This window comes from Corvus moneduloides, chromosome 5 (assembly GCF_009650955.1).
Source record: "Corvus moneduloides isolate bCorMon1 chromosome 5, bCorMon1.pri, whole genome shotgun sequence".
In the NCBI taxonomy this organism is placed as follows: domain Eukaryota; kingdom Metazoa; phylum Chordata; class Aves; order Passeriformes; family Corvidae; genus Corvus; species Corvus moneduloides.
Window position 1 is genome coordinate 171,506 of NC_045480.1, and position 12,631 is coordinate 184,136.

The 12,631-nt window shown below is 41.4% G+C and overlaps 1 protein-coding gene across 3 annotated transcripts in view; it reads left to right on the forward strand.

Moving 5' to 3' along the window:
• The window catches only part of ATRN (attractin), a 154,573-nt gene that overhangs the window by 59,126 nt on the left and 82,816 nt on the right, over window positions 1-12,631 (forward strand). For all 3 annotated transcript variants that reach the window (XM_032110584.1, XM_032110582.1, XM_032110583.1), the window contains 6 exons: window positions 679-862; window positions 3,156-3,310; window positions 7,632-7,716; window positions 9,180-9,400; window positions 10,578-10,699; window positions 11,195-11,333. In XM_032110584.1, coding sequence (XP_031966475.1) covers window positions 679-862; window positions 3,156-3,310; window positions 7,632-7,716; window positions 9,180-9,400; window positions 10,578-10,699; window positions 11,195-11,333 — 906 coding nt within the window. The remainder of the gene's footprint in view (window positions 1-678; window positions 863-3,155; window positions 3,311-7,631; window positions 7,717-9,179; window positions 9,401-10,577; window positions 10,700-11,194; window positions 11,334-12,631) is intronic.

Sequence of the window (12,631 nt, forward strand, 5' to 3'; positions counted from 1 at the left end):
AGAAATGCAGAGAGAACCAGGGCGGGTAGGGCAGTGATTTGTTTGTGCCATGTGTGATCTTGCAGACTGTTAAATTCCTTTGCCTATTGTGTGCCTGCTCTGGCCTGGAGTTGGGAACCTTGTTTAGGGTTTCATTCAGCACTTCCTACAGAGATTTGGTGTATAATGTGGTATTTTTATTTCTGTTGCCATGATAATATGTCTAAAGTGCTTCAGACCAATGTTATTTTAGTGAGTGAGATATAGGATCATGAATCACATATTAGTTTTTAACGGCAGTGTTCTTCACAGTCAGACTTGGCTTCAGTGTTGTCTGGCTTTATATTTATATATTTACATACATATAAAAAGTAAAAGTGCTCTTGAGCCCCATTCCAAATCAAGTCACAGTGCTGGCATTTTCATGTCATTGAAATGCAATCTATTGTTTGTCTACTTTTATTTCCCATTTACTTAGCTTGTCTGCAAAATATAATAAATGACTGTGGAAGAGCTATTTCTTTATTAAAAATAGCTAGCAACACTTCTTGACAACAAACTTCTTGAAGAATATTTTTGGATATGAAGTGATGGAGACAGTGTCTAGATCTGAGTCAGGGGAATCCCAATTTATTTCACCATGTTGATGAGTTTTTAATGGACAGAAATTAACCATGTTTTGTCACTCATATTTTTTAGTGACAAATACCTGGAGTATCTTACAGACTAGTGGAGCTTTGGTGCAAGGAGGATATGGTCACAGCAGTGTTTATGATCCAAATACAAGATCGATCTATATCCATGGAGGTTACAAAGCATTCAGTGCCAACAAGTACAGGCTGGCAGATGATTTGTACAAATATGAAGTTGATTCCCGTATGTGGTAAGTGGTTCTTCTTCTGTCTTTTTCCTGTTTACTACCCTATCAGTTTTGTTTGTAGTGAACAAGAGGATGGGTATTTGATAAGGGTACAGTGGTTTATGTCTACCTGAATTCAGGATAGATGCTGTGCTCTTGGATCTCTTGTTTTTATGTCTCTTTATGAATAGACAATCATATAATCAATATAATCAAGGCTGTGAACGAGCCAAGAAATCCATTTTAATATATTGTTTGATTCAAGCATGAAAGAAAAATATTTGATGTTTTTTTCTTGCTAACTGTACAGCCTGTGCATATGAGTGCAGTTACTGCAGTCAAGCGAGTGATAATCCATTCTGCAGTTAAGACTGTAAAAGAATTTCTATTATAACCCCATTTTCTTCTGGCTCTGTAACTGCTTGAAATGTTCATTTCTTAAGCTGAAATCTTCTGTGATTTGTTTCTGCCCAAAGGTGAGTTTTTTTAAAAAGCTATGTTCGCATTTCACAGCTTGGAGCAACAGAGGTGAAATACATTTTCCTTAATTGTGTGTTTTTCTTAACGCTGCTTCTAAAGGCTCCTAACAAAGAGGAGACTGTCTTTTGGGTTAACGCATGTAAATTTGAGTCACTATATCTCTTATTGAGTGTTAAAATAGTTTGTGTTTCTGCAACATCTGTTTGTGAGTCTGTACTGATGAGTAAGGTAATGAGTGACTAATTTCCAACCCCCCTCCTTCCCGCTCAGTTGTACACACAGAAATAACCCCACTTCCTCTCCAGGTTAATTTGGTCTTCCACTTCAGCCATGGAGTGGGCAAATCTGGCTGAGTAGGCAGAAACTTAACAAATGTGACAATGTTCTTCCAAACTCCTGCAGCACCAATTTTCTTTTGTCACATTTATTTCATCAGTCTGGCAAGCCCTGTTGAACAAGTAGAGAGTGTAGGACTGCCTATTCATCTCTATCTCTGCCCTTTTTTTGTGTCACTGACTCTTTGTTTTATTCTTCAGGGATTTAGGCCCTCTCTTCCTTGTTAAATCCCATGAGCTTCCCTTGGGCCCACTTCTTGAGCTCCTCCGGGTCCCTCTGAATCGAATCCTGTCCCTCAGGCGTGTCAAGCACACTCTCAACTCGGTGTCCTTAGTGGAAGGGATGTTAAAGCTCAACCTGTTCCAGCCCCTGCCATGGGCAGGGACCCTGTCCACTAGACCAGGTGCTTCAAGTCCCATCCAGCCTGGCCTTGGACTGTGCCAGGGATCCAGGGGCAGCCACAGCTGCTCTGGGTACCCTGTGCCAGGGCCTCCCCACCCTTCCAGGGAACAATTCCTTCCCAATCTCCCATCCATCCCTGCCCTCTTTCCCAGTGGGAAGCCATTCCCTGGCTCCTGTCCCTCCATGCCTTGGCCCCAGTCCCTCTGCAGCTCTCCTGGAGCCCCTTTAGGCCCTGCAAGGGGCTCGCAGCTCTCCCTGGCTCCTTCCCTTCTCCAGGGGAACATTCCCAGCTCTCCCAGCCTGATCCAGAGCAGAGGGGCTCCAGCCCTGGAGCAGCTCCGGGGCCTCCTCTGGGCTCTCTCCAGCAGCTCCACGTCCTTCTGCTCTTGGCCTCAGGGCTGGGGCAGCTCTGCAGGTGGGCTCTCACCTGAGGGGGCTCAGGGGTAGAATCCCCTCCTTCAACACAAATCCTCTCAGAAAAGTAGGAAAATCCTCCAAAAGATGACCCTTTGTGTTCAGTGTCATCAATCCTACTGATTGAAGTTGAGGTCAGTGCTGAGTTTGATTAGTGCTTCCCATGATTTAGTCACCGATGAGCCAGCGTGTTGTGCAGGGCTCACAAGCTGCAGGGCTCCATTTTCAGGAGCTGTATAGATTTCCTTAAAATAGAATTTTTACTTCTAAGCAACAGATGCTGCCCAGTGTGAAAGAATTATTTGGGTTCCTGTAAAAGCAGAGTTACTATAAAATATTGGAGTCTTCCCAGGCTGACTTTGCTCAAAAGCCAAGTTAGTGTGAAAACTTGAGAATCCCTAGGGAAAGAATTGATGATTTGAAGATCTGTAGCTTTGGAAAGAGGCTCTCATGGATGTATTTCTCCTATAAATTGGCAAAGCAAATGGAAAGATGAGAATGAAATTACAGGAGGAATTGAATAGTGTGGAATGTAATTGTTAAGCACCTCATTAGGAAAAGTAGTTAGATACTATTACCCTCCTCCCTGCACCCTCAAAATGTTCTTCAGCTTGGATTTATGGAGTGTTTTGTCTTTGCCAGGTACTTACCAGTCTCATTAATACATATATTTTTATTTCTGAAGGACTATTCTGAAAGACAGCCGATTTTTCCGGTACTTGCACACAGCTGTGATAGTGAGTGGGACCATGCTGGTGTTTGGAGGAAACACTCACAATGACACCTCCATGAGCCATGGAGCCAAGTGCTTTTCTTCAGATTTTATGGCATATGATATCGGTAAGTTCTAGCAGAAATAATAACAAACCCTCAAATACTTGGCTATTCCAACAGAGCTGTCTTCAGTTTGCCTTCAGAATGACTGGTTTACATGCTGGGTATTTCATCCCTAATGGTGCTGGGCACAGGGATGTGCAATCAGGAGAGGCTCATTAGCTTGCTACAGAATTCCAAGCAAATGAGGTGAGTGATTTCCAGTTCCAGACAACAGCAGTTCCTTCGTCAACAGTTTATACACAACCTTGGGCATTAAAAATGAGGTTTTAAACTGTGTATTGTTACAGAATCATAAAATCATAGAATCATTAAGGTTGGAAAAAACCTTTAAGATCACCAAGTCCAACTGGCAACCCAGCACTGCTATAATTTTCACCACTAAACCATGTCCTCAAGTGCCACATCCACACCTTTTTTGAACACTTCCAGAGATGGTGACTCCATCACTGCCCTAGGCAGCTTGTTCCGGTGATTTGCAACCCTTTGCATCAAAAAACATTTCCTAATATCTAATCTGCATCTTCCCTGGCACAACTTGAGGCTGTTTCCTGTCCTGCTGTCTCAGCCGTAAATCTCTCCTGATGTTTTGAGTGTGTTTTAATCTATGATGGATCAAAAATTCAGGTTCTTAGGACAGTTACAAACACTAGACCCTGCTGAAACTTACCTTGTACAGTGCACACTCTTGTTTTATCTTCTTTATTCAATAACAAAGCCAAATTTTAGGTTGGATTTGCTGAGTTTCAATAGCCAGGAGAGGGCAGCATTTATTTGTGGATTTGGATTCCAGTGACTATGAGTTTAAGAAGAACAAGGAAAGAAGAGATGAAATTACCTAAAAGAAGTTACATACACACACAAATAATTCACACTGGGGAAAAACCCCATTCTGTACTCTGACATTTGCCTTTCGCTCTCAGAATGCCCCAAATGTGGGTTCCCTGAAATAATCATGTAAATCTGAAATGTCCAAGTGACTGTCCACTGAGATCCCACTCCTGGTTTGTGAGAGGAAAGTGCAAGTGAATACTTGGATCATCAGGGTTTGGTATCCTTGTGCCATTTTGCTCTCTGTTACAGCAGTCATTCCATTCTGCCTCCTGTGATTTCCAGTCACATCCCTTTGGAATTTTTGTGTGCTCATAACTGGCTTTATTTTGATTTATTTTTTAATTGAAGAATTAAAATGGGATATTCGACCAGATTGGATGGGGCTTGGAGCAGCCTGGTCTAGTGGAAGGTGTTCCTGGCCATGGCACAGAGCTGAAATGAGATTGTCTTTAAGGTGCCATCCAGCCCAGAGTATTTTGTCATTCTGTGGCAGTCATGAACAGTTTGATTTTTTAAACTTTGGTAGCAATGGTGATAGATTTTTCTTTCTGCATTCTGCTATCTGCCCTGACCTACTGAACTCTCTGTTAGGTGTAAAACACAAATTGCATTAATTTGACAAAATATCCCAATAATGATGTTCATTTTGATTCACTTTAGGTAACAGGCAGGTTCACGTTACATGGCATGAGTGGTGTAGTCAACATCCCCCATTCTTACCAGAAGCTCACTGACATGGGGAGCTTACATTGATTTTACTTCACATGATGGGTGAGAGGTGTTCTTGAGTCCCCTCATTCCTTAGAGAAGAGACTCTCAGCCTGAAAAGAGCAGCTTTTTTTTCAGAAATAAGACCACTACTTCTGTTCTCTTCACTGCGGGAACAGAATCGTGCCCATTGTGCATGATTTTCCTTATCCCATGTGACTAGGAATAAATTAGGGCGGAGGCTCATCATTTGTGTCACAGCAGAAATACCTTTTCAGTGGTTCTTCATGCATGATCTCTGCAGTAATCAATTACCCTGGTCGTGCTCATGTTGGTCTCCATGGGAATAAGCCCATATAGCCCCCCCTGTTATCTATCCCTTGATGTTCCCAAGGCACAAGTTACCCAGGAGAAAACCAAGCAAGGTCGGTTGATACTGGAGGCCTTCAGTGGAGAGGCTTAATAATTGTCTTTATTTCCTACTTTTATAGTATGCTGTCTGGCTGGTTTGCTCATTTTTTACATCTCGTTGATTAGTGATCATGGCTGATTAATGATCATAGTGATGGTTGGAAGACTGGAGAGAAGTGGAATTAAACCCAGTCTGAAACAAATGCTTCAAACCCAGGTCTTCTCCTTAACCTTTGCCATTAAAACTTATTTTGGTAGTAACTAATTTTATTTACATCATCAAATTTTTCTGGTTTTCCCTCCTCAAATTTCCAAGTAGTCAGAGCACATGCACTGAGTATTGTGAGGACAAAAAAATCTTTTATCTGTGTGGGGCAATGCCAACAGCTTGCACTGAGATGGTGAGCAATAAAAGTTCTTGAATGCTTCTTATCATTTATTCTCTGCTTGACCAGGTTGGGGCATATTCAGTCCAAATTGTCCAGGTACTGCCTAGTTTGGGAAGGTTTCAGGATGACAATCCAGCTGTGTGCATGTGCTATTCTTGTTGATTCTCAGGACAAGCCTTTCGATTGTTGACATTTGGGTTGGTGAGCACTTGGGCAGAGCTGTTTCGCAGTATTTTCCCTGTTTTCTGCACACTGAAATGGCCATTTAGCTCTTCCTATCCCCAAAATTGGTCTGTCTGGCCTTTGTCAAAAAGTTTCCTGCTCTGCAGCAGCTTTGGGTGGAAAAATGCCTGATGTAATCTTCTACCTCCTGCTTAATGTAAAGGTGCTACTTTTATGATGATCTTTTCTTCCCACAGAAGAGAAACTAAAACTCTTGTATTTACACCATCAAAATTCTGATTTTATGACATAGGGAGAAGCTGGATGTTTTCCATTTTTTTCCATTTTCGTAGCTGATATGTTATGTTTGAACAGTACATTTAATAAATCCTGGCATTGTAAGCTTTAGGTTAAGTTAGGAAGGAGAAGATTCTTCATAGTCTGAGAATTACTCAGTTTTTCCAATACTTGATCTCTGGTTAAAGATGGGAAAGAAGCTTAGAAAGCAAAGTATTCCAGGCCTTCTATTAATCTAGAAAAACATGTTTCTTGGCCTCACATAACACACAACCTGATGGGTGAAAAATTGCAAATTGCTGTCCAATTTTTCTGAAGTCTCCTATTAAAAACTGGAACTGTCATGCTTGGCTCAGGAGTGATGCTGGGCTAGGTTAAATTCTTTGAAAATGGAGCAAATGACATATAAAAATAAATTTCAACATAACAGTTTATCAAAGTACTAAATCTGTGTGTTCTCTCTTTTCTTTATCGGCACTCTTGAACAAAATTGCTCCTCATCTGTTGTTTTATCCAACAATTTTCCAATTAAATTGAGTAAAAAATTAAAACTTTGTTTATCTTTGTCCTTTCAGTTTATCCATGGGCTAGTTTGGTTTGTGGGCTTATTTTTTCCGGAGGGTCAGTCCATGCAACAATGGTTTTATCTTGTATTAAAGAATCTTAGGAGTATTTGAGGGCTCTGTAGATCTTTACAGAAGATTGACTTTTCTGTCTTAATTGCATAAATTGCATCCAAGTGCCTCTGGGATATTGGCCCCCAAGGTGATCCCTTCCCTTTATGAAATTTAAGTGTTATGAATTGGACTGACTTTTCCTACTTTTGTTCCTTTGCTCATCGGGTTAGATGTTTCTTTGTTTGTTTTTTCTCCCATGCTGCCCAAAGGAAAAAATTACCTGAGAAGCCAAGTAAAAAATGAAGCAGAACTTATAAATGTTATGCTAATAGAAAAAGATGGAATAATCTAACATTGTACTAAAAGAGAAAAAACAGCCGCAAATCCTTAAGCTGTGATGAGTGAAAAATATTTTTAAAAGCATGGATATCTGCCCTCTAGGAACATAATGGCAATGGAAAAAGTAAAAAAAAAAAGATAAGCCTCTGTTCTCAGTGATACTGGTTTGGGGCAAAACTGCAAATAATTCATGTATAAACAGATCAAACCAGAACTTGTTACATGGTGAAAATTCTACTAGTAAAGGAGGAAAAGCAACTACTTCTTGTCCTGTTCCCTGCGAGCAGAGCCCGACCCCCCCGGCTGCCCCCTCCTGTCAGGGACTTGTGCAGAGCCACAAGGTCCCCCCTGAGCCTCCTTTGCTCCAGCCTGAGCCCCTTTCCAGCTCCCTCAGGAACTCTCCAGCCCCTTCCCAGCTCCGTTCCCTTCCCTGGATGTGCTCCAGCCCCTCAATCTCTTTACTGAAAGATCACAGGTAGTTTGGGATCTTCCAGGAAGAAGCATGCTGTGTAAGTTGTCTCATTCGTTATCCAGAGAAACATTTCTGAAATGAGTTTTTTTCACTCGTAGCTTGTGATCGGTGGTCTGTCCTTCCTCGCCCGGGTCTCCACCATGATGTGAACAGATTTGGGCACTCTGCTGTGCTGTACAACAGGTAAGGGCAGAGATGTTCCATATCTCTGTACATGGGCACATGGAGATCAGGAACTCTGGACGAGGGGGCTCCTCCTTGTCCAGGGAGCTTTTGGCTGCCCCATCCCTGGAAGTGTCCAAAGCCAGGTTGGATGGGGTTGGGAGCAACCTGGTCTAGTGGGAGGTGTCCCTGCCAATGGCACGGGGTGGAATGAGATGGGATTTAAGGTTCCTTCCCACCCAAACCGTTCTGTCATTCTGTGAATCTCGGAAAGTTTTCAGATCTTCACTCTTGCATGTCTTCAGTATTCACCTGTTCCCATCAGCCCTTCCTCACTGGGCTAAACTGTCTCAGCTCACTTAGTTTTTCCAATAGTTTGATTTTTTTCATTATTTTTATATATATTTCTATTTTTTATTTATGTCACAATTGTGCATTTCAATGTATTTCACATTAATTTCTTAGCTGCACTGACATTGATTTTCAAATCTGAATTTCCCTCATACTTTTTAAATTTGTCCATGTTTCACTTGACACACCTTATCCTATGTGGCTGCTCTTCCCTAGGCACGTGATGTCCAGTATTTGGGTGAAATCTTAGGTGAGATTTTGGCTGTTAAGCCTTACACACTGTATCCCTGCTTCTAGATGAACAGCTGTTACAGAATCAGCTGTTACTGAATCAGTGGAACCAAGTTTGAGAAATTCCTATCACAGGAGTCCTAAAATAGAATGAAAATCATATTAAAAATACTTATTAATCAATCAAAACTTCTCTTTTCAGTTGTCTTGAGCCTTCTTCACGGTATTTTTAAGGGTGCATTGGCAAACACAGATGCACAGAGAATTTCTGGGTGACATTTTTGTGTAACTACTAAAATTTGACGTTTTACCTGGTGCAATTGTGATACTGTGGTTTAAAATCCCACACCTCTCCCCCTACAAAATATTATTTGTTTTGGGGGTTGTTTGGGTTTTTTTAGTTGACACAATGATTCTGTGCAGTTGTTACCAGCCATGCAAAGTGTGGTTTTCTGACAGAAGAGTAGAGACAGTGACAGCACCAAATTGTTTTGTCGTGGTTTCTGAACTCTGGTTTAATGCTATGATACCGTCTCCCCAATTTTTAGCCTTCCTTCATGTCTTGCCACTGCAGATTATAGGAGGATCCCACATTTTTGCAGCATTTTATGTATAATCATGTTGATCAGGTGCTCCCAAAGTTTTGGCTGAAGGGGAACATTGGCTGATGACCTTGAATAGCTCTGACTCTGTGTTGAGTCTCTCTGGCTTCTCTGAAACAGTGAAATTTGACTGACCTTTTCTTTAGTGCTTCCCTTAACCAAGAGCTATTTATTTGGATTTATATATGCTGGCATGTAATAAAACACTTCCCTCAGACCTTAAATCCCATTTACCTGGAGCAGTGCTCTGTCCATGAAAACAGCTGCGAGATTTTCTCTCTTTACTTCCATGTTGTCCAGCACCATGTATGTATTTGGAGGCTTCAACAGCCTCCTCCTGAGTGACATCCTGAAGTTCACACCTGAGAGATGTGAGGCTTTTGACAACGCGACATCCTGCCTGCAGGCAGGTCCTGGCGTCAGATGTGTGTGGGCTCCCAGCCCTCCTCGCTGCATCCCCTGGGAAAATGCAACAGTGGAGCAGCAGCAAAAGGTCTTTGAAGACTGTCCTCCCAAGCCAGGTATGTGTCACGTTCTTTCTATTGCTTTTTCTGAAGGGTGTGCAGGGTCTTTTTCCAAATTCTGTCACGTGTTAATTGTATGCCATTACAATGTCAGGTTTTAGATGGGGGGCTGTGGTTGTGCTTCCACATGTCCTGGGAGCCCTTCCTCTGACCAAATGTCATGGAGATGTGGAGAAGTTTCTATCTCCTGCTCCTGAAGCTGCTTGTTCATGAGATCTTCTTCCTACCCTGCTTCTTGGACTTACTTTTCTATCCCAAACAAGCATCACCAGCCAGGAACCAGGCCTGGACCATCATTCTGTAAATGTTTGCTCCAAGAATTGACCTTGTGAGAGCCAAGAATTTGCTGGTGAACACCACGGGGTGAGGAAGGGCATCCGGATCTGGTGGAGTTTTCCTGTACTCTTCAAAAGAGACAGCAGGAATACTGCTTTAGGAAAAGTTACGGTATCTTTTTGGTAGGGGGTTGGAGCCCGATGATCTTTAAGGTCCCTTCCAACCCAAGCCATTCTGGGGTTCTATGATTCTATTTATAGGGGCAGGCAAAATGAATGAATGTTTTAAGGTCTGATTCCTGTATTTCTCCATAGAATAATTTTAAACAGCTTTATCCTGATACATTCATTGCTCTGAATTGATTACACAACCCTTGATTCTGTAACAGATGTGCAGCCTTTAATTATTTAATAGAAACTGATGTAAGGGGACATTGCCTTGCTGGGCTCTCAATGCACCATAAATTTTCACAAAACACAGGCAATAAATAATTGGAAAGATGAAAGAAAAGTTCAGGCTTCACAGGGAAATGCTCCACTTGAAGGCCTGGTTTGCAGGAAGATGGGCCTGTGGTGGGAGATGGCCACTGTCCTGATGGAATATCCTCTGGCATCATTTCCCCGGGCATTAGCGTGTCTTAGTTCATGTGCTTCCATGTCTTGGTGCATTATTTTCTGGTGGTGTGTTTTAGGGCTCCTTGGGCACTAAAAATGACTGCTGCTGTAAATAAAAGTAATTTTCTATCAGTTCAAACACATGAAAGTACCTGATTTTAGCTGCTAACAGAAAATCTACAGGCACTGCTATTTGGTTGTATCTTTTGCTGTAAATAATCAAGTTCTTAGAGCTCTGTCAGGAAATGCCTGTTTTTGGTCATGCAGGTTTTTTTCTTTAATAGTTGTAGACAATGAAAAATGTGATCAGATTACAGACTGCTACAGCTGCACAGCCAACACAAACAGCTGTCAGTGGTGTTCTGACCAGTGTATCCCAGCACACAACAACTGCACAGAGGAACAGGTAATGGCTCTTAACACTTCCTTAGTTTGAATTTACCCCTTGGAACAGCAAATGTTCACAAATGTTTTCATCTGTCAGTGTTATGATCCCTGTTTTGTTATTCCCAGTGCATGTCTAGCTCAGAAGTGCTACATGCTTGGATTCTTTCAATTTGATCCAAGGGTTTTGCATGGTATTTTCCAATGAACTTAGGAGGATGGCTGTGGGCAGGAGAAGAGGTGGAGGTTTCACCATGGTATGATTATTCATTAATCACATTTTGGGTTTGGTATCAATAGGGTTTTCCCTAGGAAAAACAAAATAACCCTCTTGTAAAAGCTTTAGTACAGAAAATGTCAGGTGGTGTTTTGGGGGAATATCTTTGATAACCAGCCCAGTTCCATGGCTTTTGGATATCTAAATTTCTCTGTAGAGCTGAAGTGTTGTGATTATGGCTGTTATAAACCCACATGGGGTGGATATCGGAAAAAGCCTCACCTGTGCTATTTCTTTTAGGTTCCTGTTACTCTCTATGACAATTGTCCCAAGGATAATCCTGCCTATTACTGTAACAAAAAGACGAGTTGTAAAAGCTGTGCCATGGATCAAAACTGTCAGTGGGAACCTAGGAATCAGGAGTGCATCGCTTTGCCAGGTAGGTACTGGTGGCATAACCCAAATTCACCCAGTCCAAAAGTTGTTGCAGGGTGTTCTTTAAATTTTTGTTGGTTTTACCTCCAAATCTGTAATTTTTAGTGTTAAGATGGAGCAAATAATGTTGTTTAATCATTCCAGCTTTGGTATGAAACTTAATTTGTAGTAAATACAGCAAGTCTGCTGGAATATTTTTCAGTCCCAGTTGTCTGAAGAGGACTATGATCACTCATATAATTATTAGGCTGTATTTCATCTCTCCCTTTTCATTTGATAAAAGCTGTTGATAATAGGCTTCTGCAAGATATTAGGTTTAATAATGCATGCTATTTAATTTAGGAACTAAAATTGTGCAAAAGCATAATGGCACATAGTGGACAAATGAGGCAAGTAACACCTGAAGTGTTTAAGGAAAATTCTCCTATTAGAGTGTTTCCAGTAGAGCTCACAAGAGTTGGTTATTAATTCCCTTGCAGTAATTATTTTTTTTTTATCCCAATGACTGGGAGAGAAATACACGATCTCCAGTGATTAACATTTGTAGGTAATAAAGTGTAGAGAAAGAGGAGAAAAGAAAGCCCAGGATATTTTAATGGACATGGAAAGCCTTCCCCAAGAAACCGGTAGGTCTGGACATGTCCAGGTCTGGTGTTTGCTAGTTTGCAACAGCTAAAAATTGAGGAGACTTTGAAGAAGAGCAATGAGAGTGAGAAAAACATCTTTTAGTGAGATAGACAAAGAGCTTGGTCTGTTTTATTTGATGTAGAAAGGGTGATGACTTGATCATACGTGTAAAAAGCTCGTATGAAAAATTGACACTTGAGAGCTTTTCCATCTGCTAAGTCTGAATTCACACTGGAAATGCCCATCAGGGTTTTTTCTGTAAGGGAAATAATTAATCCAAAGTGTAAGGAGTTCTCCAGTAGTGGGGTTGTGCTCAAGATGAAGCAGGGAATGAAGCAGGGATTAATCCTGGAAGTTTGTGCTGTGGAGAGGATTAGCCCAACGACCCTCTCCTGCCAAAAGGTCCCCTGACAACTGTGGGTGAATAAGTGGCTTTAAGACATCAACAAAATACAAGTTTGGTTTCTTTTCCTCTTTCTCCTTCAACAGTTTTACTATTCAGTGTTGTAATAAGTGCTTTGATTACATACTGCAGGTAACTAAATGTCGATGTTGGACTTCAGCTCCCTTAAATGGATTTTCTTCTCCTCCAGTATTATTATGCATCAACATTTCTGAGCACACCTCTATGTCATACTGGTTTGGGATGGGGCTGTAGGTGTTCTTAGTGGAAGG